At 35.8% G+C, this 27,991-nt stretch overlaps 6 protein-coding genes across 9 annotated transcripts; 2 read left to right on the plus strand and 4 right to left on the minus strand.

Annotated features, from left to right (window-relative positions):
* Nucleotides 1-1,177: 1,177 nt before the first annotated feature.
* On the minus strand, nucleotides 1,178-1,633 carry LOC107426499 (uncharacterized). The gene has a single exon (XM_016036699.3). The coding sequence runs from the start codon at nucleotides 1,631-1,633 to the stop codon at nucleotides 1,178-1,180; it is 456 nt and encodes a 151-aa protein (XP_015892185.2).
* A 7,768-nt stretch (nucleotides 1,634-9,401) lies between these two features.
* Nucleotides 9,402-10,833, plus strand: LOC132805438 (uncharacterized). Its single transcript, XM_060820455.1, has 2 exons — nucleotides 9,402-9,629; nucleotides 9,708-10,833. Exon 2 carries the CDS (start codon nucleotides 9,863-9,865, stop codon nucleotides 10,424-10,426), a length of 564 nt encoding a protein of 187 aa, XP_060676438.1. The 5' UTR covers nucleotides 9,402-9,629; nucleotides 9,708-9,862; the 3' UTR covers nucleotides 10,427-10,833.
* Nucleotides 10,834-11,691: 858 nt separating this feature from the next.
* LOC107426609 (pentatricopeptide repeat-containing protein At5g48730, chloroplastic) lies at nucleotides 11,692-15,504 on the minus strand. The gene is made up of 3 exons (XM_016036835.4): nucleotides 14,073-15,504; nucleotides 12,955-13,361; nucleotides 11,692-12,612 (listed from the first exon to the last, which is right to left on the minus strand). The coding sequence occupies exons 1-3, from the start codon at nucleotides 14,514-14,516 to the stop codon at nucleotides 11,889-11,891; spliced, it is 1,575 nt and encodes a 524-aa protein (XP_015892321.1). The 5' UTR covers nucleotides 14,517-15,504; the 3' UTR covers nucleotides 11,692-11,888.
* Nucleotides 15,505-15,642: 138 nt separating this feature from the next.
* On the minus strand, nucleotides 15,643-16,710 carry LOC107426501 (uncharacterized; the record flags this gene model as incomplete). The annotated part of the gene is made up of 3 exons (XM_025077672.2): nucleotides 15,643-15,930; nucleotides 16,028-16,138; nucleotides 16,679-16,710. Coding segments are annotated over 3 exons (234 nt in total), but the record flags the coding sequence as incomplete, so codon positions are not given.
* A 4,018-nt stretch (nucleotides 16,711-20,728) lies between these two features.
* LOC107426760 (uncharacterized) lies at nucleotides 20,729-22,792 on the plus strand. Its single transcript, XM_016037029.4, has one exon. It carries the CDS (start codon nucleotides 21,084-21,086, stop codon nucleotides 22,377-22,379), a length of 1,296 nt encoding a protein of 431 aa, XP_015892515.1. The 5' UTR covers nucleotides 20,729-21,083; the 3' UTR covers nucleotides 22,380-22,792.
* A 727-nt stretch (nucleotides 22,793-23,519) lies between these two features.
* Nucleotides 23,520-27,412, minus strand: LOC107426759 (purple acid phosphatase 15). Of its 4 annotated transcripts, none has more exons than XM_048480503.2 (8): nucleotides 27,046-27,412; nucleotides 26,459-26,650; nucleotides 25,879-26,212; nucleotides 25,545-25,762; nucleotides 25,275-25,465; nucleotides 24,592-24,876; nucleotides 23,832-24,016; nucleotides 23,520-23,679 (listed from the first exon to the last, which is right to left on the minus strand). In XM_048480503.2, exons 1-7 carry the CDS (start codon nucleotides 27,317-27,319, stop codon nucleotides 23,834-23,836), a joined length of 1,677 nt encoding a protein of 558 aa, XP_048336460.1. In that variant the 5' UTR covers nucleotides 27,320-27,412; the 3' UTR covers nucleotides 23,520-23,679; nucleotides 23,832-23,833. The 4 variants fall into 4 exon arrangements, with proteins under 4 accessions (XP_048336460.1, XP_015892512.1, XP_024933013.1 ...); XM_016037026.4 differs by having other exon boundaries at nucleotides 23,520-23,684; XM_025077245.3 differs by lacking the exon at nucleotides 23,520-23,679 and adding an exon at nucleotides 24,297-24,350 and having other exon boundaries at nucleotides 23,879-24,016.
* Between the last annotated feature and the right edge of the window lie 579 nt (nucleotides 27,413-27,991).

A 27,991-nucleotide genomic window follows, 5' to 3' on the forward strand; every position in this document is an offset into this window, starting at 1 on the left:
CTGCTTGATATGGACATCCAATTGCTTTTTTGCCTCAGCTTTATACTCTCAAAATTTATCAAAAGCTTCAAACTTATGGCGCATTAGGTAAACACAACCATATCATGAGTATTCATTAGTAAATGTGATGAAATACTCATACTCGCCTTTAGCTTGAACGCTCATTGGTCCACATACATCAGTATGTACCAATTCTAGCTGTATGGTGGCACAATTTTCTTTGGCCTTAAAAGGCCTCTTTGTCATTTTACCTTCTAAACATGATTCATATACTGGTATGGGTTCAAAGATCAAGGAATTTAAAATTCCATTTTTAATCAAACCATGAATTCTGCTAGAATTAATATGACCCAATTGCAAATGCCATAAATAGATTTCATTTGAAACCTTCCTTTTCTTAGATAAGAGAAGTTGCTCATCATCAGTATTTTCAATGGCATTTATACTATAAGACAAAAGAGTTAAAAAAATATAGGCCATTCATCAATAATCCGAAAAAAGTAAAAGTATTATTACTCTTTATTGAAACTGAAGAATTAAACTGTACTATTAAACCATGTTCAACTAAACAACTAACAGAAACCAAATTCCTTTTAAAATCTAAAACAAATAAATAGTCTGATAAACATAAAGTTTTATTATTAAAACATAGCTCCACTAGTCCTACTGCTATTACGGAGACATATTTCCCGTTTCTCAACTTTAAACTTCTTTGTCCTTTACTTATTGGACTGCTTTATTTGAACCACTGCAAAGAGTAACAAACATGATTAGTGAATCCTGAATCAATGATCAATTTATCATTGTAATTCTCTACTAAACAAGCCTCAACAACATTTAGACTATCCATACCTAATTTAGGGCAATCCTTCTTCCAGTGACCTTTCTGTCCGCACTTGAAGCACTAGCCTTTCAGCTTCTTCATTGCAGCTGGTTTGGTAGCTGGACCTGTTCCCTTCTGCTTGTTGTTCTTCTTTCCACCCTTAGGTTTCCCTTTAGGTTTTGAGGAACTTTCAGCATGATAAGTACTTCCTTGCTTTTCGAGACACCTTTCAGCACTCTCAAGCTCGTGCATCAGTTCAACATGAGTAAGCTTTAGTTTGTTCATATTATAGTTCATTTTGAACTGACTAAAGCTATCTAGTAGAGATTCCAAGATTATGTATATCTTCATCTCTTATTCCAGCTTAGCCCCCATCACTTCCGCAGTACTGATATGCACCATCATTTTTAGACAATGGTTCCGCATACTTCCTACAGTCATACGAGTGTTCATTAGTGCCCTTATAACTGCTTGTCTAGCAATACTGCTACTTTTAACAAACATCCCATCTAGAGTTTGAATTATTTCTGATATACACTCCAGATTATCAAGTTGCTTCTGCAGATATTCTGCAACGCTGGCTAGAATATAACAGTGAGCTGTTATATTCGCCCATTGCCAATCTGCAAATTGCTTCTTAGTTTCCTCGGAAGCATTAACAGCAGGCTCCTGGGGTTTCGAAGTTGTTGTAATGAATTTTATTCTCTCAAAGTCAAAGAAAATGTAGAGATTGGTTTTCCATAGGTTGTAGTTATTTCCATCCAATGGTTTTTGATTCAAAATTGTAGCAAAACGATTAAAAGATGCCATTTTTTGAAAATTAAAATACACACATATTAACATGTAATTAACACAACAAACATACAAATATGTAGATCCCTTAAACTACTTATTATTAATGTTTATTGTAACAATAATTTAATTTCCATTATAAATACTTACGTTGGGCAAGACATTTGTAATAAATTAAATTTTGAACATGGTATGTTTTAATGTCCAACTAAGTTAGCCCCAGGAAAGGTGAGGTGGGTCTCAGACTCTTTAAAAACCTACCTCCTTAGACAGAGTCTTCTTAGATAACACCAACATATACAACTCAAAATTGATTTAAAAATTAAAACTTTTTGAACCCGATATGTATAGTGTCCTACCAAGTCAACTCCCAGAAAATGTGAGGTAGGTCAAAAACTCATTAAAAACCTACCTCCTTAGGCAGAGTCTTCTCAGATAACACAAACACACATCATTCAAAATTAATTTTAGAAATCAACCATTGTTTCAATAATCTTTGAGCTTTTAATAACACTAACAGAGCCTCGTTGGGAAGATTATTAATGTTACTAAAATTGAATGTAATAACCATTAATTTAATTTCAAAATTATTTTTAATATCTAAGCATTGTCAACGTTGGGTCGTACAACTTCATTAAAATTTTGAAATTATTTTAGATTCAATCCAATAAAATCCAGTCATGCTTATTCGTTGGTGCATCACACAACCATTTTATTATTGGACCCTTAATGGAGCTCATAGGTTTCAAATTAAATTAATTTTTAACCTTCACTCATTCAATATTTTATATTAATTAATTAGGATTTTCCATAATAATATTACCTAGATAAAACAAATATTATCATACACATGTATATATCAAATGATGCAATTATATAGCACCACCTATTCTAAATGGCATGTTAAGCACATATCATATGTTATATCCATATATTTTAAACAATTATAAATATAGAATAATTAATAGGTCATAATCCATGGTTTCCTAGAAAAGAAAATTACAAGCCCAAAAGGGCCAAGGAGCCCAACTTGATATCTGGCCAATACTTCTTTTTTTCTTCAGATCTTGCAAGTCTATGGGGTGTGGACCAAATTAGAATTGATTTTTAGGGTTTTTAGCCTAAAAAACATAAAATCTTAACGTCCTCTATTAATCCCAAGCACCAAAACCGCCACCAGCCACCACACAAATCTCGGATCCTCACGAAATTTTACAGGTAGGAAGATAGCCACCAGATCAACCAGAACACCAAAATCATCAAATTTCGACGACACACGCGCCTTAACGTCCTGGCTGAATTATGGCTCGTGAATATAACTCTCAGTCACTTTGAGTGGCGCGTGTGGTCGCGTGAAGAATCTGTCGGCTCCCATCCTCCTCCTACCGATCCTCCTCCATGTCATGCATCTTCTCCAGTTTTGGTTTGTCAAAACATGGCTTCAATCGGCAAGAAAAGTGATGAACAGCAATACATATATAGTTTTCTCGGATACTTTTACATATTTTTTCCAATAAATCCAAATTTACATATAAAAATTCAAATAAAATTGCAGGAAAAATAAATAAATCAATCAATCAAGGAGGAAACCCTAATCTTATGATTAGCCTCCTTGTTACATGCCAAAAAAAAATACAAGTAAAAATCTACCATGGATTGAAGCCAAAACTAAATCATCCATTCATAATACAAAAATTACAAATAACATGAATAATAGAACCCTAGGTGCCATATATCTAATATACATCACATATGCATGAAAAATAAAACAATGGATTCGATTTATCACATACCAATTCAATCTAAGCTCTGATAGCAATTGTTGGAATCATACATACAGCGGAAGCCTGCTCACAATTGAATAAAATATGCGATAAATTATGTCATTACTCATATAGATTTTACTAACCTTTTTCGCTGAATCTTCCAAGCTATTCTAGTCGCGACGGATCTGTGTGTGGGCAGACCCAATCATTAGAAACAAGAAGGCTCCAAGGTATTATTTTAGTATCTGGAAAATATTCTCTCTGGAGGCTCTTTAAAAAGTAGCCATATATAGACTCTAAACCCTAGCCTCTCAGGGTTTCCTAATTATCTTGGGCATAACAGATGAGCCACATTTGACCCTATTAATGGGTTCTGTCACTTTATTAGCTAGTTTGGAGATCCAACGGCCACTATTAATTAAGACTCTTGATCAATGGTTTAGATTGCTTCTGGAGCATAAATTCAACACTTATAACCTAATTAATTAAGGAAGTTATTCCGGACCAAAACAATCTTAGAAATTGAACAAAACACAATTGTTTTGGAAGAAACGAGGGTACTGGTGGGGCTAAATAAATTATAGGGTTATCTTTTTCAGTGCCTAATTATGTTTATACTCAAAACGCGTCTTGAAGGGAAAGGTAGACACACAGCTTATAAGGCATGCTAGTCTTTCCTTTCCAACCGATGTGGGATATTGGGATATTACACACCCATCCTTCCCCCTCCCGGGGCCAAAAGAGAGGATAGATAGTAGAGTATATTAAGCGGAAGGAAATGAACACAGAAGTAAATAGATTAGGCGGCAAAGCCAGCCAAGAACAATTAAATAGAAATAGAAATATATTTATGAAATTATATAGAATATATTGAAGGCGGTAGAACCAGCCAAGCAATACAAAATAAATGATTAAAATAAATAATTCAAAATAATGATATGCAAATTAAATGCAAATGCTTACTTGATTATGGAGAGAACCACAAACTTGGTATCTCAATTGATTACAAAACACTCAAACTAACACTCAAATATTTTGATTACAATTGATTATGGAAGAACAAAGAAAAGAGGAGAAACTCTGCCAGAAACTCTCTAAACTCTCTCTATTCTGCCTCCCAAAAAACTTGTTTTGGAATGGGAATGAGGCTCCTTTAAATAGGCAAAGGAGGGCTGATGAATAGTTGATTGAACAGTGATTGAACAGTGAACTGTCGGTGAATAGTTGATTGCATAGTAATCTGCTTTCAGCTCTTTTTACTGTTCATGAATAGTGATTGAACAGTAAAGTCTCGTGATCTGCTTTTGTGAGTGGAATTTTGAAAGCAACTTTGTACTGTCAAAGATTCCTTCTGTTGATTTAGGCTTCCAGCATGTTGTTGATGTTGTGATCTTCTTCGTCACCAAACTGGTAAGTATCGCCTTTGTCTGAATCAATGTCAATGTCTTCTTCTGATTCTTGATTATTGTCTATATTAATGATTCTTTGATTTTTGACCATTTTATAATAAATAGCACCAAGGTCTGGATACATTGTTTTGTAATGAAAGGATGTGAATACATCATTCCATACATAACGGAATCCATGATGTAAATATATTTTTGTATATTGATTTTCTTTTGCTAAAAAATATTTTTGAGTAATGTGTTGGAGATTAAAGTTGTCTCCATATACTGCAGCTCTCCAGTGGCGTAATTGTCTTGTGATGGGACTGGAACATCTTCGTACCTGTTCGTCCTGGCGGAAATGATTAGTAGCATATTTTGATTTTTCAAAAGTGATTAGGTGGCGTGCTGGTTCCCATCCATGAATCCATTCAGGTGGGGTGGATGTGATGTGAGCAGCAATATATCCTTGTTGTTTTAATGGTGCTGAATGGTGAGGTAAAAAGAGACAGGTGATGGCCATTTTGATTAGTTCAGTACAGTTTTGGGCTTGGTCTGTATGGGTGAATATAATGGTACCAACTAATCCCCAGCCAAAGAGGGTGGCCCAAGTGATTGTTTTATTTTGGTAAATAAAATTGTGGAAGGTTGGGGCGTATAGGCCAACACGGTGTATAGCATAACTGATTTGGTGTGGACAACCAACATAATTAAGGGGAATATTTTCAGGGTCACATGTGGTACATTTGATATTGGAAGGATGTAAAGCAGCTTCCGTATATACATACATACCACGAGGACAGGTATTGGGTGATTGAACAAAGAATCGTAACATTTTTTGAAGAAAGTTGAATTCATCATAAAATTGTTTTCGTTTGATTTTCCAAATGCGGGAAATAATATCACTAGGTAAGCCAGCTTGATATAACCATTGATTAGGATAGAAAAAGATACGGACAGGATTCCAAGGTAAGGTGGAATTTTTGATTAAAGGATAAGGATTTTCAATGAGAATGTTGGAGGGTTGATGGGAATGGCTGGTTGAAGCTTGGTTGTGATTAAAAGGTTGTGAATGTTTTTTGGTCCAATAATCTAGGTCTTTTTGGAGGTGATTAATATGGAGTTGATGGATGGCATTATTATGAAGTAGGGTTTGGATTTGGTGTTCAAGACATTGATTCTTATGTTTGAGTTCATGAACTCGGAATTCTAAAGGATGTTCTATATTGAGGATGTCAAGCGGGTCTTGAATAATTTGGTTATTGAGGTGTTGTGGGTTGACAACAAGAGTGATTGGTCGAGAATGATTATGTTGCATTTTCTGGGCTGATTGGGAACTAGAGGCTTGATTAGAGATGATTTTTGAACAGATCGGAGAGTTTTGGAAAACTCTGGATCCATTCGGACCCAAGGGTGAATAAAAGCTTTTGGACCTATTTCTCTATGGGTGATTTCAAGGGCTTCATGGAGACTGTAATAGCCTCGGTATTGGGTATTGATTTGGCCTGCTATTTCATGGGCTATTTGGGACCATGTTTTGTAAAGGTCAGGGTTTGGACCTGTGAATAGGATATAATGGGAATAGTATTTACTATCGGGCTTTTGTTTGATTGATTGTAAATAAAAGCAAAGGTTATTTAGGGTTTGAATAAAATCTGATTTTTCTTCTGGTGATTCAAAATGGGTTTGATTCCAAATGGAATTAATTAAGGCTCTTTGGGGTATATCTAGTTCAAAAGAAAGTTGAGATCATTTATCCAATCACCTAATACCTATCCTCGTGGTATGTATGTATATTCGGAAGCTGCTTTGCATCCTTCCAATATCCAATGTACTACATGTGACCCAGAAAATATTCATCTTAATCATGTTGGCTGCCCCCACCAAATCAGTTATTGTATTTACCGTGTTGGCATATATGCTCCAACCTTCCACAATTTCATTTTTCAAAATAAAACAATCACTTGGGCCACCCTATTTGACTGGGGATTAGTTGGTACCCTCGTATTTACCCACACAAATCAAGCCCAAAACTGTACCGAATTAATCAAAATGGCCATCACCTGCCTTTTCATATCGCATCATGCTACTCCCTTAAAAAATCAAGGATATATTGTTGTTCATATCACATCCACTCCTCCAGAATGGATCCATGGATGGGAACCAGCAAGACACTTAATCACCTTTGAAAAATCAAAATATGCTACTAATCACTTTCGACAAGACGAACAGGTACGAAGATGTTCCAGCCCAATCACCAAGCAGTTATGCCACTGGAGAGCTGCTGTGTATGGAGACAATTTTAACTTCCAACACATTAATCAAAAATATTTTTTAGCTAAAGAAAATCAATATACAAAATTATATATTCACAATGGATTTAGATTTGTATGGAATGATGTATTTGCATCTTTTCACTACAAAACAATGTATCCAGACATTGCTGCTATTTACCACAAAATGTTCAAAAAACAAAAAATCAGACAAATCAGACAAAGTTGCTTTCAGAAATTCAAAATCAGACAAATCACGAGACTTTACTGTTCAATCACTATTCATGAACAGTAAAAGGAGCCGAAAGCAGATCACTGTTCAATCAATCAATCAACTATTCACCGACAGGACACTGTTCAATCAACTATTCACAAGACCTCCTTTGCCTATTTAAAGGAGCCTCATTTTCATTTGTAAATCAAGGTTTTTTATAGTTTTTGTAGAAGTTAGAGAGAGTTTAGAGAGTTTCTGGCAGATTTCTCCTCTTTTCTTAATCTACTTCTCTATAAAACTGTGTAATCAACCAGTTTGAGTACTTGTAACATTTGGTTCTTCGAATCAAGTAAGCATTCATCCATATCTTATTTTTTTGCATTATTAATATTATTTATTTATTTTATATATTGTTTGGCTGGTTATACCGCCTTCAATATTATTTTGTTTTAATTTATTTTAATTATTATTTATTTTCATTGCATATCTTTGGCTGGCTTTGCCCCCTCTATCTTTTATTTTGTCATTTTCATTTCCTTCCGCATCCATATTCATACTCTGTATCTTCCATCTTCTGTTCTTCATATATAACACTCTGTTGTTCCCTCTGTCTTGGTATCAGAGCCATAAGTGTTCCGATCTATATGCTTGCTTCTTCTTTTAGCACCCGTAGAGTGTTATACTTATATAATTGTTTCATATTCTGATTTTTAATTCTTAAACCTTTATACTGTAGATTTATTCTGAGTCTTGTCTACCTTTTAGTTTGCTAGTAGCTACCTCTGTTTGTTCGTAGTTAGCCAATTGCTTTATCAACCGTTGCCCAGAGACCGAAAGCTGAACAGTAAGACCCGTTGAGTGAAGGGCATGAGAGGAGCGGCGTGAGAGGTCTAGGAAGAAGGGTGAAAGGGTAAAGTGAGAGGTTAGTGAAAAACAGATAGTTGTTTAGAGGAGTAAACTTAAAAGTGTAGATTCGGGTAAAGAATAGGTCCGTACCGCGGGGGCGTTGCCCCCGCACCCCCATCGGGCTCAGTGGTGAGCTACGGTCTCGGGCCTATCGGCCCGAGACCTTCGCTTCCACCACAGAGCCCCAAATTTTTCCCAAAATTAGTTTCACTAAATGGGTCGCACCGCGAGCTTTTCAGGTCGGGTCAACAAAAATTCGGGTCACTAACTCTAACACTGTTCAGTACGTATAAACTTCTCTCGCATTCTCATATGCATTCTGTTACGTATTTAGTAAAGTTTATGGTAATTTTAATCGGTATATATAATCTGAATATGAATATTCATGATTGATAGCAAGTTTCTTTCTGATTTGACTCTTGAAGCAAAACGGTCTTGAATTGATTGATAATGAATGTAGCTAGCTTTTCATTTGTGATTCGTTCTGCCTTTCTTGTCCATTTCTGGGTTCTTAGTTCTTCAGTTTTCCAAGTCTGCTCATAAACAAATATTTAAGTAAAAAAAAAGAAATAAAAAAAAAACCTACAATGTTCTTGAACAGGGTCTTTGTCTTCTTTAACATTGCTTGGGTTGATTCTTCCTTCGTGTCTCTCCTTCATTTACAGAGATGATGAAGCCGTGGAAGGAGCGGGAAAATGAAGTGCCAGACAATGAGAAACAACGGGAGCAAAATCTTTTCAACTTTGGTCAACTTCACAACTTTGTGAGTTACCTTATCGAGGAGGCTCAAAAAGATTTTGACCTATTCTATGCCACACTTAGAGTACTACACAAAGCCATGGGTAAACCCTTTAAGTAAGTCATTTACCAAAATTTTTTGTCCATATTTCTATTTGATGGGTATGTTTTTAGAACGATCAAGGATTATAAAGATTCTTAATCATCTCTTTTGGTCAATGTAATGACGTCTTGGTTAATGGACACAGTACGGAATCAGTGACAGTAAGCCATGGAAAACCAATTGTTGTATTTGACAATAACTTTTATGATCATCTAATTAGTTTTTCTTTTTCTGATTATCTAATTTTATTATCACTACTTTTTCAAAACCTGTTTGTGAGTTACAGTAGTGATCGTACATTAAAGTGGAATTATGTATACGTGTACGCGATCTTTAAGGAGGTGAATTCTCGAGGTGGTATCCAAAAGGTGAAAAGAAACAAATCATTATATCAAATTTTCAACCAAGTCATGTAATAAATTGGTTAAAGAGAACTGTTACTGCTGATTTCAAATTGATAATCTTTCTGATCATGTAGGTCATAAAGGAAAATAGGTTGCAAGAGGTTTGCAAGGCTTTGGGCATCACAGAACAAAAGGACCTATCAACAGAATATTACAAATATCTGCTCGATCAATATGAACTACTGTCCTTCAGGACTGACCAAACTCCGAAGTCTCCTTCCTCAGGTAAGTGTAATCTCTTTCGATTGCAGATGTTTTAATGAACCCTCTGGTGTAATACCGATGATTTCTCTCTTTCTCCAGATCCTCACTTGAGGACGGTCAAACAAGATTTAACAACATCAGAAGCTCTGGTTCACCTAAACTCAGTGCCAAAAGCAGGGGACAACACCACAACAATATCAACATCTCTTTCATCTGGCTACAAAGGCTCATTAGTAACAACATTTCCAGCAGAGATGCATAGACCAGGAGCAGCATTACAGCAGAATCCAGAATTCCATCTGTCTAATACAAAAAGCCCAACTGGGGCTCTTCCACCTAAAGAGGTACGACCAGGGGCAACAACAACAGAGATTCCAGAATCTTTTTTCTCTGATATAGTCTCAGCCGGATGGAATGTCATATGGAGACCACCAACACAGACCCAACAAGCAACATTACAACAGATTCCAGCATTCCATTCTTCTGATAAGAGAGGCTCACCCCTGATAGAGAGGCTAAGCCAGGGGCAACTTCAGAAAGAGATTCCAGAATTTCATTCCTCTAATAAGAGAAGCATATCCATAGGCGATGTCAGATCAAAGGCACCACAGAGACGGATTCAAGGAAATGCTGGCGGTGGAAACTTTGAATTGAAGGGAAAACATGTTGGAACCCACAACTGGGGTGGGGATTCATCTTTGGCCACAGATCACAAAGACTGGGGCAAAGAACTATATCTAGCTGCAGGACTCAGTTCTAGCAGACCTCTTTCGAAAGCCAAAGGAGTCGAAGACAACCATTTGGATGTAAATAAGTAATTCTTCAATTACAGGAAAAAAATTATTTCCTGGTCTGCCTTCATCCAATGCCAATCATACTGAATACTGACTTCTAATGTAAATTCAACTCATAACGACAGATGATAGCATACATCTGTCGTTATGAGTTTCTAGCAAAAAAAGGGCATCTATACTTTTCCAGCAAAAAAAAAAAAGAAGGGCATCTATACTTCCTACCTCTCCTCTTATTGCTTGACTGAGTTTCTATATGTTCAAAGTGTGCTATTTGTTACATTATTGCATCATTTTATTTTCAAAACAGAAGATTATTGGCATGCATACTTCATTCAGAGGCACACTTCTTTTTTGTCGTAATTAGTTAAAAATAAAATAAAAATAAAAAATAAAAAATTAGCCCTGCTATCACATATTGGGAATCTTATGCTATTTTCTTAATGAGCAGAAGGAGCTTGTGGGTACAAATTTAGATGGAAAAGATAAAGTTGGTACAAATTCATATCCTGGGATAGGACCCGAAGGAAATGCTAGCGGTGGAAACTTTGAATTGAAGGGAAAACATGTTGGAACCCACAACTGGGGTGGGGATTCATCTTTGGCCACAGATCACAAAGACTGGGGCAAAGAACTATATCTAGCTGCAGGACTCAGTTCTAGCAGACCTCTTTCGAAAGCCAAAGGAGTCGAAGACAACCATTTGGATGTAAATAAGTAATTCTTCAATTACAGGAAAAAAATTATTTCCTGGTCTGCCTTCATCCAATGCCAATCATACTGAATACTGACTTCTAATGTAAATTCAACTCATAACGACAGATGATAGCATACATCGTTTCATATCCATAAACTTCTTTACTGCAAGAACTATACATAATGTGAAATATCATATCTTTTTTTATTTCTTTTGAGCATCAAATTTTCTCATCGTGTAGCATATTTTGAAGTTTACATATCTGTATCTTTTCCCTTCCTGTTCAAAATTTCAGAAACCATATGTCTAACAAATAACTAATTATTTTGCCATAAAGCATCTAAACAAGAATTTCACCAAAATATAAATAAATAAGAAATTAAGCTAGAAAGAGTAATATAGCGGAAACTTGTCCAGAAAGAAAATGATGGAATTCTTCTTTCTCCCATACTTAGGACCTCATGGAAATAATCGAAGTTAGTTATCAGGTTATCAAATCAACTAGCTCCCTACCAACACCAAACTTAAAATTAAGATCACTCAAGTAGTGTAACTTATTGAAAAATTTAATTAAATTCATGGACTTATAACCACATTAAAAATAATCGTAACTACTGAAACTTTTTTGATAATTTAGTTTACAATGTCAAGCCAATTTACATGTTAAAGGCTGACCAGAAGAATCCTAGCACAGCCTTTATACTATCTGCAAGCTATTAATTATCCACATACAAAAATCAATATATTAAGCAATAAAAAGGTACAAAATTATCTCTCTCACCTCAGCATTCATCAGAAGTCAGGCTTCTCCCTCTGCAAAGGAGTAATTTGACTTATTTCTGCTGACCCCATAAGATATCGGAGTTCTTTTGCATGGCTATCCATCCTATTGGCTGTATATGCTTTAATCATGGTTCTGTATGTAACTTTATCAGGCTTACATCCTTTCTGCTCCATCATCTCCAGAACCCCCTTCATCTCGGTGAAGCATCCCAGCCTTCCATAAGCATCTACCAGACAGTTAAAAAATACAGTATCCAGCATTACATCTGTATTCTCAATTATTCGCAAAACACTTGCAATCTTTTCAGGTCTACCCGCTAGCCCATAAGCCCTTATGAGTGAGCAAAATGTGACACAACTTGGCTTGATCCTCTCTGACTGCATTAGTCTGAATAAATATTCCATCTGTTTTAAATCTCCAGCCCTCCCAAATGCGTCTATTACCACATTGTACGTAACAATCGTCCATGAATAATGGTATTTCTGCATGTATTCCATAACGGCACTCATTTTCTCATAATTCCCAGTTTTTCCATAGGAATCTAGGAGTATGTTGAAGGTCTTGATGTTGGGTTGGATCCCAGCACTCTGAAACTTTTCATAACACATCTCCATTGTTTCTATCTGCCCACTGCTGCCAAAGGCTCTTAGTGTGGAATTCATGGTCCAAACATCAGGCTCACAATCCTCTTCTTGAAGCATTTCCACTAGGGTTGTTTCCATCTCTGCAAACCTATAAGGAGACGGTAAGAAAAAGTTATTTCTCTAATATTGGAAAAGAAATATCAAACTCCATCTGATTGATATGAATGCAGAGAAATGTATATGAGAGAGAAACCAAATCTCTTCCTCACTAATCCACTAGAAGCGATAAGCGATGCCTACTACTTGTTCACCCTTCCTCAAACACAGAAGGATATGCCCTTCCCCTCTTCTCTAGTTCTTTTTTGCTTTCTTGATTGCCAAGAAATGGAAATAAATTTTCACGTATTGATTCAATGAAATTCTTAATATTCACAGCAACCACGTGGAGAATTAAAAATTTTCAAAACGAGAAATGTGTGTGACAACATACTTTCTGGCTTTCCCATAGGCATCAATGAGGATATTGTATGTGACAGTGTTGGGTCTCAACCCCTGAGTTTCCATGTCAGAAAGCAAAGCCTGAACTTTATCGAACGCAAAAATGTGCAGACATGATTTAATTAGGATGGTATAAGTGTGGACATCAGGCTGACATTGTGGTGTACTCTTCATCTGCTCAAGTAGAGAGAATGCTTTGTCAAAGAGACCACTCCTGCTGTAGGCAGACAGAAGAGCAGTACAGGATTCATGGTTGACAGCACAGCCTTCATCAATCATTTCTTGAAAGAGTTCATGGGCTTTTTCTGGTTGCTTGCATTTTCCAAGCATGACAATCAGCTTGATATACACACCCGAGTTTGGCCTGTACCAGAGCTGCTCTCTCAGTAGTTCAAAAACCTGGAAATATATTAAATCCCAACACCATGAGAAGGACATTCTGCCGGAAAAAGAAATTAATATTTGGCCAACTAAAAAGATTTTAAATTTTTGTACCCGATCAATGATTAAAAAAACAAAAAACTCCAAAATATAGCAACAAAAGTAATAAATAAACTATGAATTCAGATGCTAGAAATTTAGCGCCATAATTTCCAATAAAAAAAAGTTCTCAAAATTACAACTTTTCCTCATACCCAACTGCTTATTTATCACTTATTCACCCAAAAAAAATATATATATATATCTTATTTATCACTTATCCTATACTTTTATTTCCCTATTTTTATATTTTTAGGCTCCTTACTTATTTATCACTTATCCTATACTTTTATTTCCCTATTTTTATATTTTTAGGCTCCTTACTTATTTATCACTTATCCTATACTTTTATTTCCCTATTTTTATATTTTTAGGCTCCTTACTTATTTATCACTTATCCTATACTTTTATTTCCCTATTTTTATATTTTTTGGCTCCTTACTTCGATGCCAATTAGTTTGTTTTTTCTTTTTCTTTTTTTTCTTTTTTTTTTAAGGAATATGTTTTGCTCCACTATTTCATTAATCTTGTATTATCTGGTTTAAAGAAAAATAATAATAATATATATATATATATAAAAAAAATAAAAATAAATAAAAAAAATAAAAAGAATGAAAGAGAGAGACGGACCTTGAGAGCAGATTCCCAACGCAAAGCCGTGATTCTCTCATGGAGAGCTTCAAGGACAGTCCTGGGAAGCAATTTTTTAGAATTGCTGGGGCCTCCCTTCTTCTCAATGAGGGCTTTGGTGGCCTCCCTCCGCAGTATCACCGAAATGGCTTTCCTTGAAGCTATCTTCCTGCTCACCTCCTCTTTTCTCTCCCTCGTTTCCTTCTCTTTTAGCTTCTCGATATCTATTATTCTTCCTCTGCTGACAGTTAATGCTTCAGTTTTTCCAGCATTACCATTAGCGGCAAATGAAGAAGAATAAGAAGAAGAAGAAGAAGAAGAAGATGAATTGGCTTCGTTTACGGCCCTAGGTGTAGATTGTGACCGTACGCTTATCAATTCAATAGCTGGTCTTCGATTCACCGATGGCGGGAATGGATGGGTGGGACTCGAAAGTGAAGCCATGAAATGGAGCAACGGAGAATGAGTCCAGGACGAAGCTTATAATATTTAGCTCTTTTTCGGTCTTCTTCCTTTTTTATTTTCAAGCATAAAATAATAAAACATCGTTTTAGTTTTTGGGGAAAATTTGTAATTGAAGAACCATGAACAACAGACCGAGAGAAACTTAAAACGGGGCCGTGTTGAATATCGACGAGTCGAGAGTGGAGACTACAGAGACGTAAAACCGGGCTTTGCAGATGACCCTAGGCCTCTACCTCATCAAGGGAAGACAAGATATTGTCACATTGCTTTCGTCATTTTTTAAAACTGGGCCAAAATGGGCTCCTTCTTTCATTATAAAGTGGCCCAATTCTATCGTTTGGTTTAGCTTTGTCTCATCTTCACTTATGCGACAATTATTATTTATTTATTTTTTGGACAAACTTAAGCCATAATTTAATACTTGTTCTTCTAATAACTAAAAAATGTAATCAAGTTTGCCCCATCCATATTATCATACAATCAACAGTAAAATTAGATGTTACCTTTTTTTCTTTTAATTTTTTGGGACAAGAAAAAAGAAAAATTAGATGAAAACAAATTTTTGCCTGACAATACAAGTGCTCCAATACTAATTCGGATTAGGGTGGTTTTTCCTTTTTCGTAATACAGTCGCTTGGCATTTCTTTCTTTCCTTTTTTTATTTTTCAGGAGACAAAAACATAGAGATTAGACGCTATTCAATGCGGTTCAGATTCAGCTTAAGCTACTCATCATCCTATCGGCTCAAAACAGACTTAAGGCAAACTTCATAGTTCCGGTACAAGATAATGAAAATGGTCGTGGTCTAAAAGATGCTATGATCATGATTATCAAATACCACGTTCAAATTCAATGGCAGACAACAAACTCTTTCCTGTTGTTCTCCCCACAAGAGGGATTACAAGGATAGAATATTCTATGCTCGTGAGTATTATGTTGGTGGAAGAGAAAAATAATAACATTGTTTAAAGGTAGTGAACTATGAGTTCTCAATGAACAATGATATCCCTGTGCAACCATTTTCGATATTGATCTCCCAAACTATTAATCCAGCCTAATTGATTTATGGTATGGTTTTCCAAGCAATTTCAAGCAATCAAAACAATTCCAAAGAGAATTAATTTTCATTCCAAATCACAGATGAAGTTCAAAAAGGTTCAAAAGCCAACATCGATGCATTCCAACACAAAAGCACATAAGTGTGACCCAATCACACCAGAAACCCAAATTTGATTTAGATTCAAATTTCAATATTTCCTACTCTAAACTCATACTTCACAATTACCACCAGCACCCACCATTTTATTTTTTACCACCAACACCAACAGCATTGTTCCCTCCTGCACCCTGCGCAGCTTTCCTAGCGGTTTTTTCTTGAAGTGCTTTTGCGTCCCTGCACACCCACCAAAACAAAATTAATCACGTATTAAGCCAATTACGAAGATTAAATAGCACAAATTATGAAGATTAGAGAGAGAACGAATTGGGACCTTTCTCGGCGTTGTTCAGGAGTTAATCCGTCGTTTTTGGGCTGCTTACGCTTGTTTCCTGCCCTGGCCTGAGCCCTTTCACGGTCTTTGTCTCTTTGGTTACCGCGTTCGCTTCAGTTAAAGACAAAACAAAAACACAGAAAAATCACAAAACAAAACCATTTCCTCGACATTGCATACGCTAATTATCAAATCCCTAAAAGCTTTAGTTTGGTTGCCGAGAAATCGCGCAACGGATTAGACATCAAAAGCTCAATCTTTGGGACTTCATATGTTAATAAATTAATAAACAATCACAATTCAATAACGAGGGGAAAATCACAAAACAAAGAACCAAAAATAAATAAATAAATAAAACCAAATATCTTTAACTCAATTTCACGGCAATCAAACAGTTAAGAGGGTCAAAATCAAAATAGAAAAGAAATAATTTGATCCAAGGTCGAGGCAACCAACAGATCGAAGGATATGAGACATTATGGGAGGGGGGACGTAGCAGAAACAGCGAAACTATACCCACACCGAAACAAAACCCCTGTAACTGACACGGAATTACGCAACCATCAATGAATGATTGAACCGACATAATAACCAGATCTTTCCAAACAAGCATTAGAGAGAGAGAGAGACGGGGGGAAGCGAAAAAGATACCTGATCGAAGTTCTGAGCTCAGATATCAGAATTCAGAAGTGGAAAAGGATTATGTGGTTTTGTTTGACACAAGCTCAAGCCGCTCGGAACGCTAAAAAGGCCAAGCTGTTCTTAACCAGTTGGTGCATAGAAGACTCGAGAAGCCGCATCTTTCTTTTTTTTTTTTTTTTTTTTTTTTTCAATACTTGAAGATTTGTGATTGGGGTGTGTGGAATCCTACAGTTATTTTTTTATTGACTAAATGATTTTGTACGTGGATGAATATCAGCCCTCCGATTGATTTCTGCTTTGGAATTAGATTCGTTTATGAGCGTTCTTTGTTTCCATTCCAATTGGGCTACATTTGGGCTCAGAGCCTAGAGGACATAAGGCTTCTCTTTTGAGTTGTGGATCTAAAGCCAGAATGCTCGCCCTGTTTAAAGATTGATGTTTCTAAATGCAAACCAACATTTTTTTCTCTTTAACAAATAATTAAAAAATTTGATATTATTTAGCTTTTAAAACAATAAATTGTATTAAAAACAAAACCAAACAACCAAAACCAAACTCTTTATAAAACAGCAAATTTTTGTGAACCAGCCAACTCTGGAATACATTTGAATCCAACTGAAGCCCAATGTAAACTCATTTCAAATGTGAATAGTTGAAACCACTATGAGAGACACCACCAATTTGGTGCAAAGCCAAAATCCCTTTGATGGATAAGTTAGTTTGAAGACAAAATTTGATAGCAAGTTTTGCTGAACATGGATGTAAAAGCTGCTTTAAATGGGGATTTTGGGGACCATTTATAGGAGGTCCAAGAACTTTAGCCTCAGCAGTGAGTTGATTGCCATGTGACCTACTTATTATTCCCTAACAACTTTTTAGCTACCCCTAACATTGACTTCCTGCCTGTCACTCCTTGAGGATGTCTATTGCATTTGCAAGCGGAATATTTCTGATTGGTACATACTACATACCCTTTCTGGTCAGTCCTGTGTGGCATTATTATTAATTCTATTCCAATTAAATTTAAGATTATTATATATTCATCCATTATCTCTTTCTCATTTTTAGTTTTTTTTTTTTTTTTTTATTGGGTAAATTTCTCAAAAATTTTTCCTTTATCCTTTTCTTCAACTAAATATTCCCTGGGCATTGCAAATATTTTCACTAATTTTTTAAATACAACATGTTCTTAGCCGATTTGGTTTTGGATACCGTGGTTGAAAACGCAATGATGAAAACTTTTTAGCAATCATCTCTCCCACTCACTAATAATCATTACTTTCTTGATTATCATTAAAGCATATGCAAGCGTAATCTTTCACTTATTACCCCCCAAAAGCAAAAAAAGTGTAATCTTTCATCCTTTTCCTTTTTATCTTTACATTTTTATCCTTTTTTTCTTTCTTCTTTTTTTTTTTTTTTTTTTTTTTTTTTTGGTGGCTTCTTATGCACATGAAATCGATTCTCTATAATTTTGTCTATTTGCATTATTCCAATTCAAGATTTTTTTTTTTAAATGCAAGCTTCATAAAATTAATCCCAGTTTGAACATGTCATCCCCCCTTTTTTTCTTTTTTTTCTTTTTTTTCTTTTTCAGTTGAAGAGAAATAGACCATAAATGTGTACTTAAAAAAGTTGGTCACGCATGTTAATTCATCATTATTGATCACATCGAGATTAAGGAATAGTAGATCAACTGCATTATCCAACTCATGTACAAAGAGAATTAAATTCGGATTGGATTACCAACTTAAAAAATCTTATAATATATTCAAAGAGGAATCTCTATTTGTCTTTTAGGTGGTAATTTTGGTGCAACTTTTATAGTAAAAAAATGTAAAATAAAAAATTCTTAGCCTGCCTTAATATAATAAATTTGGATTATGTACATTACTTATAATTTAATAGGAATTACTTATAATTATAAAGTATAAACAAATGCTTATTGGATAAAATCAATAATAACAATAATGAGATGGGTTGTATATTCACAACCACTTCAAACTGCCAACTTCCAAAAAAAAAAAATATGGGACAAAGCTTCCGTGGCAGCTTGGTCGGTGTCCAAACTGGTAAGCAGGGCAAAATAATATAACCAAAAGTCCACCGTTTATTTATTATTAAAAAAAAGAAGAAAAAAAAAAGAACAAAAACATAAAGTAATGTCTACCATCGGAGAAAATCTTGCATGCCACTGTATTACCATGTCAGATCATCCACTTCCATTAGTTTATTGCTACAAATTTATATATTTAACATTTGTTTTTCAATTTATTTTGTCATTTAAAATATCCAACTTACTGTTTAATTTTTTTGAAAATATGATACACTCACATATATATATATATATATATATATATATGTCCATGGGGCTCTTTTCTCTTTCGCAATAACTTCGTATCTGCAATTTCATAAATAACTCAAACAGCAACGGTCGAAAACAATAGCGGACATGCAAGCCAAATTTCACACGCATAAACCTCCCATGGAGAAACCAAAGTCTTAAGCTTTTGTTATTTTATTTTATTTTTTAATCTTTAGGTGATAAATGAAATGTGGGAACAAATTTGGAATACTGATGCTCTGTTATAAGCTATACTTCACCATATTTCTAAGCTTTGAAGTTTTTTTTTGTATATATATTTTTTTTATCTGCAGGAGGTGAATAAAATGTTGCTTCGCATTTGGGATCTCTAAATGATTAGTTTTATTTTATTACTTTTGTAAAAATTATCAATTAAATTTGATATTAGACAAATGAAAATTTGGATCTGATGTTCCTTTGGTTTTTTCTTTTACTGGTAAAATTTTTTATCAAACTTTCCAGCAAAAAAAAGATAAAAAAAAAAAATCATCAAACTTATTTGAAGACTTTTTGTCTTTAGATTTGGCCATCCATCGGTATGCAGAACCTGCAAAATAAATATTTATAAAGCCTTCAACATGCCTATTTGATACGTTTTGTGATCTACTTCATAATATATAGTACATTTGATAGTGTATCTAGTACACTAATTAAGCTCTGAGGCCTAACCCGGTGATATGCAAGATTTTCTCCTACCATCGACCAAACAAAACGTAGCTAAACATTCTTTTATGATTCTGTTTAACAACGTGCTACAGAAATTCTTTTCATTTAAAAGAAATATTTTGTTATATAAAACAATTTTTAAATGTACGACGATACGCAGTAACAAGACGGTTAAATTACAAAAATATACTAATTCAAGATGGTTAAACAATTGTAAATGATATAAAAGAAATATGGTTAACCATTTTTTTTTTTTTTTGTTGGTTTAAAAAGAGAATGTAATAAAATTATAATATTTACAAGAAAAAGAAAAAAACTGAAAAACAAAAAAAGAGAAACTGGAGGGGCAGTTCAATGCATAATGTTCCCGCAAACAAAGGTAAGTAAAGGACCTCTTTGTCCCCCTCCCCCAGAAGACTCGCTCCACTCTCCCAAATCTTTCTTCTCTTCTTTTCCTCCTTTCCATCGTATCCTTCTTTCTCAGTCTCTCTCTCTCTCTCTCTCTTTCTCTTTCTCTCAAAAAACTCCAAAAGATAAAGTATAAAGAAAACACAAAACCATTTTTATTTTATTTTACAAAACAAAGCAAAACAAAAAAGAAATTTCCATCCAGCTTTTTTGGGCCAATGTCCCCATTTCCCATGTTTCCTATTGCCATGCTTTAGCTGTGTTGGTGCGTGCCATGTCGCTCTTATCGCTTCTTTATTGTCTCATCTATCAATTTATTTTTCTGATTTTCTGATTTATGAATTTTGTGTCTTTGAGAATAATATAATTTAAGAGAGAATGTATATGTAGCTTTATCTCTCTCTCTCTCTCTCTCTCACTGTAAAAATTCAACCTTTTTGCAGATATAAATTATAGATAATAATAATAATAATTGAAGGCTGCTAGAACCCGTCAGATCTGAAGTGCTTTACTACTATTAAACTGTCACGGGACGTAAGGTATCCGATGCTTTTATTTTATTTATTAAATAAAATAATAAATATGTATACCAAAGGACCCGTTTGGATACTGTTTTTTTGATTGGTTGGAGCACAGCTTTCTCTTTTGGTTTTCACTTTTCTATTTAGCATAAAGACAAACCCAGACAATTTTCCTGTTTCATGAAACATTTTTTCTTCATCGTCTTATTTCCAAACCATAAACATTCTTCTCACAGATAAAAAGAAAACACTCTCTCTGATTCTGTTTTCTTTTGTCCCTGAAACAAAATCCCTGGGATTCAACGAAGAAAAGTTCAGATTTTAGAGTCCTCTAAACTATCATTTTTTTTTTCAATACTTGTTGCATTTTCCGATAAATCTTACTCGGAAACCAAGCGTAGATGTTTCCGATCCTTCGAATTTCTTCCAATTCCCAGAAAATTTTTGGAATTTTATGCAAAATTCTCGTGTATTCCCAGTATATAATTCATTGGAAAACGATTTGATTGATTTTTTTTTCTTTTTTTGGATTGTATTATTCTGTGAGATTTTTTATGAATTTATCGGATTGAGAATTTTTGAAATGGAAGGTGGAGGAGGAAGACTCTCGAGTGATCGTCGAAGAGTGACTCTTCTCGATCAGATGTCAGCAGCTGCAGACAGCCGAGACCTAGCAGGATTAACACTCGACGACGTTTTAGGCACTGAGAAACGGCCCGTTCCAGCTCCACCACCCGCTCCACCACGGTCTCAATCGGGTCGGACCCTTTTAGACATCATCCGAGACGAAGAACCCAAATCCGGCACTTTCAAAGGCTTTAGCAACAGAGACAAGAAGGCTTGGAAATCTTTCAAAGATCGACTCCGACTCAAACGCGCCGGCAACGCCTGGAATAGCTCTGCCCCTATCCCGGCCTCGGATATCCGTATCCTGAATCACCGTTCCCTGCTTTTGCGCCACAACTCGGTCAATTTCCACACGGCCTCGCTCCCAACCGTTTCGCGCCACAACATGGCCTACCCGAACGAAAACCCTGTCGATATCCCAGCCGTTGGCGATATGATGGCGCCGCCGAATAATGGCAGGCCTCAGATTTCTCGGCGCGGCTCCACTCGTTTCGGCGCGTTTTCTTCCGACAACAGCGACGACGACGTGCTGGCGGGTCAGAATACCACCAGGCCGCAAATATCTCGCCGGCATTCCGTACGCTTCGCGCTGAGTTCAGATGACAATGTGGGCGATCAGACCGATCCTCCGCAGCGCGAGGGCTCGCGCCGACTGTCCGCGGCTTTGGCAGATGAGAGGTCGCTGTCAGCGAGGGAAGCTGTAGCGGCGCAAGAGGCGGCTGAAGCTGAAGCTGCGGCCGCCGCAGCCGCGGCGGAGCAGGAGGCGGAGGACGAAGATGGTGAGTCAGCGCCGGAAGGAGGGGAAGGTGGACAGCCGGTGAGGATGTCACTAATGGACCTGTTGGAGGAGACAGATAGGCAGATGGGGTTGGTGGGGTCCAGATACATGATGGGTGATGAGGATGACTATGATGAAGAAGAAGAAGAAGACGAAGAAGATGAGGAAGAAGAGAGTAATGGAGTTGAGCACAATTGCTGCGTGTGCATGGTGAGGCATAAAGGTGCGGCTTTTATCCCGTGCGGGCATACATTCTGTAGGCTGTGCTCGCGTGAGCTTTGGGTGAGCAGGGGCAATTGCCCTCTCTGCAATGGCTTCATCTTGGAGATTCTTGACATCTTCTAAGAAACCAAGAGAAAAAAACTTTACCACAGCCAAATCCATGATGGAAATCACTTATTTGGATTTTCAAACCATTTTTGGTCTTCTGGATTTTATGGGGTTGGAATCTGAGTTAGAACAAGTTTATATATGCATGATCTGATCCCTCGAAATTTCGATTCAAATTGCATCTCAAAGTTTCAGGTATCACATACCAAGTCTCCCCTGTTATAATTTAGTGCTCGAGCTGCTATGAGTATGGATTTGTATATATGCAATTTTTTTTTTTTTTTTTTAATTTTGTTGTTATGCATTACAAGATTGATCACATAAAAATGCCCTTTTGCCTGTGGAAATGTTGTCCTTTTCTGTGTCCTGTTAAAGATTGTTGAAAATGTAATTTTGCTGAAATATTAGAGCCAAGAGCTTTCCGTTAACAGAGATCTATTTATGATTTATGTAGTATAGTGTGAATTGGAACGACATTAAAATAGGAAGCAGAAATAAAGCAATGAGTTTTTGGGACCAGGATATAACCGATCACAAATGACCGGACTTTAATTTTGTTATTTTTTCGTATAGAACCATTAGCAAGCTGAAAAAAGATGATTAAACTTTATTTTTGTTCCTTTCTCTCGTGAGAGAAATGACAAAGCAATAAATGTTCAAATAGAAACCTCCAGTTTACAAGTTAAAATACAGATGGCAGGCAACAGCTTTTGGAATTTGACCAAATTGCTAGCGCAGTGCTTAATTTGAGTAGTAGGCTGCATTAAATTCAGCAAGATAAATTTGATGCAATAATTCCTTCAAAAAAAAAAAAAAAAAGTTTATAATAACAGAAGTTTCAACAACCGCAACAACAACCAATTTCTCGCTTCTTTCATCTTCACCAAAATTTGATGCAAGGCAAAAGCTAACCTTGGCTTAACTTCGATTATCCCCATCTGAAGCTACTTTCTTCTTCGAGTTATTGAGAAGTATAAGAGAAAGTAGCAAAGGCTACAGAGAAAACGTTACCTTTCTCAAAAGCTTTTGACATTTCAAAGAATGTTCCTTCTCTTTCATCTGAGCCCACTTGCCGTTTTCCAAAGCTCCATTGGCAAGCAAGTTGAAGGGATAAAAAAAAAAAAAAAAAAAAAAAAAGAAGGGGAAAAAAAAAAAAAATGAAAGATCAACTATAAGCTAGTTGGTTCTCATATTTCCTGTTAAGGGAATTCATTTACATGCATCACTTTTGTTGTATATACTTTTGTCACAACATTGAGAGAAGTTATAACAAACAGCAGCTACTCATCAATTCTGTCCTTTTCTTCTTTCTTTCCTTTTCTATCAAAAAAGAAGCTGAATATCATCATTTTAACACTAACAATATGCATCGATATACTGAAGTCCGAACAACTGAATTCTAGTGTAGTTAGTGTCCAAAAGTACTTCTTTATCCCACTGTGATCAATTAGAAGTCTCAGCACTTACCATCATCTCAACGTAGCTCTAAGAATTTCATCAAAAGTCTTTGTAATCAAACCATCAGAAAAAACCTTCTTCTGATGGTTTGGGCACAGATCAGGTTGCCTTACTATGTAAATTTGATCTCCCACTTTATTGTTAGTGTCCTGATTTCGGTACCATGTCCACCGAGCCCATGTCTCATTCTTCACCTGTATGTTAATGCACACATCAATGCATGTCAGCTGGTCCAGACCTGAGCAGTATTTGTCGTACATACAATTTATGAAGTTGAAAAGGCTAACCAATAACTTTGTAACGTGTGTGCATCAAAATTTCTACTCAGCATAGATATATCAATATATATATATATATATATTTATCCTTTTTGTAAGTTGTCTTATATAAGTATTATACAAAAAAAAGGATTGGCACTCATTCCATGACTAAAAAATGAACAAATTCTTGAGGAACTACTAGCTGGGAAAGTACTTTTCATATCTACAATATTCCATAGCACATCTTCACTTCACATTTCCTGTGGTCCTGAAAGACTAAAAATTTTGTGAAGTACCATACAAGATAAGATACACAACTAGATGAGGACGGATAAGTAATATATGGACACACTGATATCATGCTTTCTAAGATTGACATCTTTAAACAAATTTGAATGTGTGTAACTACCTATATTTAACCACTAGGAAATAGGTGATTACATTCAGAACAAGGTAATTTGGCAATGCATGTTGCAGTAAAATGTAAGTCCGGACAAAAAGAAATATACCTCTAGGATCCCATGGCCAAAGCTGCTTTCTCGAAAGGCACTATAATCAGGTTGCCAGTCCCAACAGAACTTACCTGCTGCGGGGCCTGATGTAAAGTTTGTTGCACAAAAGCCACCTATGTATGGATCAGGGGTAGTAGATGGCTCCGGGCAATTACCAGGTTCATCAGCATGTTCGATTGCCATCTTCTCTCGGTTGCCCCCATCTCCAATAGAGATATATACAGGACCACATGGATCTAATGTGTAATTGTAAACTCGATTTGTCCGCTCATAGGCATGAACCTGGTGATATTACAATTAGGTGATAATCAACATTTAACTTTGCTTGATACTAAACAAATACTTTGAGTACAACCAAACAGAAAGTCAACCTTTATGTGGATGGTAAAATATTGATAAACATGACAGTGATCAGGAGCCAATGCTAACATTTGAGACAAAGATTCAAAGAAAACATCATGGCCACCAAATTTATAGTTATGTAAGAATCATTTACTTCATACACCTTTCTCATATGTGACTATTGATCATGGTTTTAGTATTTCATTTCATAGGAGTATCTCTATAGAATTATCTTTTGTTTCTTAACTGTTCTAATTTTGGTGCCTAACAACATTCTTTTACTCTACTAAAGGAGCCCATAAGATATTGTCATTGTGATACATTTGGTCATTACTTACATGTCCATTGAACACTAAGTCAACACCATAGGAGTAGAGTAGTTCTTCCATGGCAACTCTCATACACTCTGCCTCTCTGTAATGGGCTTTATAGGAAGAGTACCAGGGTGGGTGCCAAGCAGCTACCAGCCATGGAGTCGTGGTTCTGTCCACTTTAGCCAAATCTTGCTCCAGCCACTTGTACTGCTCCGCTGTGAAGAAAAAAAAAGTAATGCTTTTCAAGAAACACAAAAGGGTACAAAATAATAAATGTAAAGGGGATCATACTACCTGATGTATTATAAGCAATGTAGGCCCCGAGCATAATAAAATGAATTCCCCCTGCATTAAAGGAGTAGTAGAATGTGGATGAAGATCCACTTTCTTTAGATGGGAATGCAAACCGAGAACTGTAAGCTACAAATGTCTGGTTTCCAACCTGTTCTTCTAATTCATGGTTCCCTTCTACCACCATTATTGGAACTTTAGAAACCAAACCCTGCATAAACCTTCAAAGAAATATCCAGCGAAAGATCTAAATATATAAGAAACACTTTTGCAGAAATCATTTTGAGCAATAGAAGAAAATAAATTAACTTGAGTAGTAATAAATATTATCTTTTACCTTCCCCAATAATCCCAACGAGGTTGATAGCTTTCATGTATTGGAGTGTCGGGAAAAGAGCAAGAATAGCACTCAGAGCCTGTTCCATTAGTGAGGTACAGGTTTGCATAAGTAACATCCCCAACCAAAAGAACAAGATCAGGCTTATGATCAATCAAGTGACTGATAGTAGTAGTTGTGTTGTAAGTAAGGCCAAGATCTCCAACAACAGCTATTCCGCCTGGATAGCTCTTTGGACCAGAGATTGGCATAGTCTTGAAAGAGTAGGTACTACTCATGGCAGGTATAGAGGGATCTCCACATCGATAGTAGTATAGTGTACTTGGTTTCAAGCCTACAAGCAGACATAACAAGGAATCTCAAACTCAGTGTTTTCCATTATAAATTTGAGAGATAAACAGGTGATTTCATCATCGACTCCATGGCTACAAGATTGTTAAAAATTATAAATCCCTAACAACAATGACCCATTGCTACAAGATTGTTAAAAATTATGTTGTCATAAAGATACTCAATCAATTTATTCTTTCCAAACAAAAAAAAAAAAAAAAAAAAGAAGAAGAAGAAAAATATCTCAAACCTGTAAGGCGCACGTGATGGATGATACCAGAAGTATAGTTCTGGAGACCCTCGAAAGGATAAAGCTGATTGTAAACAAGAGAATAGCCTGTTGCTTCACGTGTTAATGGACGTCTCAGAGTCCCATAACGAACCACACTTAATACACTTTCCGGGTCTAATGGCTTTATGTTGAATCCAATTTGGGATTCCCCTATAAATTCGAACATTATTAATTATTAATACAACTTATTTAACCAAAAGAACAATAAAAATAAACAGGATTGGCAAATGAAGCACCTGCTCAAGCGGTTCAAAAAGTCTAGTTATTAATTCTTTTTTTACATTATGAAATGAAATTTTATAATTACTCGCACGCGAACAATAATAATAATCTTTTTGCCGTCTTTTCGTCTTTTCTTGGCAACCAAACAAATTACAAAAACAATAAACAGACAACCAGTCAATCATACCAGAGAACTAACCTACCTAGAAAAAGCACAGATATATATAAACATGCACATACATAAATCGATTAAACAGGAATCAAGAATAGCACCCATTTTTCGTCAACTAAAATGCCTGAGTAATTGGTTAGAGCAAAAGTACCTGTAATCCAAGAAATCCAAACGGAATCATAGTGAGCGGATAGAGAGACGGAAATCTGCTCAGGTTCGAAGCCTTTCACACGGCGACGAACTCTAGGATCGGTGTCGGGCAAATCAACGGCGTTTCCGCGCAGACTGACGTCGAAAGGGACGGTGACCGGATCGAAAGGACCGTCCAAGGTAGTAGGAATATCGGCTCGAACAGTTCCAAGGCAATCCACCACTCCCAAAGTTGCTACGACACGAAGGAGCAGAGAGCGCCAAGAAATCGCCATTGTTAGGGATTTTCCATTCCAACACTGACACTGAGGATGGAGGGAGGGAGGGGGAGCGAGAGAGAGAGAGAGAGAGAGAGAGGGAAAAAAATATTATGACGTTTGAAAGTTGGCGAGCACTTTATATATAAAAGAAATTACGGAAATTTTATATTACCGATTTTCGATTTTCGATATGGTAAGTGGGCTACGATTGGACAGTTAATAGCCGTTTTGTAGAATAGCGAATTATCCGTTTGGCCTCATTTTAATTTCTTTGATTTATTATTTTTTAACAAAATTATTATTTAAGCGACAACAATGTGACAATTTGACCATCTTCACGAATTAAAATCAATTAATTTTGAAGATATTCTGACGCGTCTTAATTAGGAAATAAATTAATAATGTAGCCATCAGCCAAAGAAAAAAAAAAAAGTGTTCTTATTTTTTGGAATATGAGTGACTAACTGCCAAACTATCTAAAATATTTACGAGTTCCAAGGGAAATTTTATCGATATATAATATGAGCCTTGGTGTAGAATGGGAAAATAAAAACAACAATTTTATAAATATGTGTATGATAATCTCGCTTTCGTAATTCAGAAATGGAGCTACATAGTATACTACACAATTCTGCCTCTTAAAATTTATGTTTTAAGTGCGAAAATTTCAATTATAATTGTTTTGTG

The sequence above is a fragment of the Ziziphus jujuba genome, chromosome 9 (assembly GCF_031755915.1).
Source record: "Ziziphus jujuba cultivar Dongzao chromosome 9, ASM3175591v1".
In the NCBI taxonomy this organism is placed as follows: domain Eukaryota; kingdom Viridiplantae; phylum Streptophyta; class Magnoliopsida; order Rosales; family Rhamnaceae; genus Ziziphus; species Ziziphus jujuba.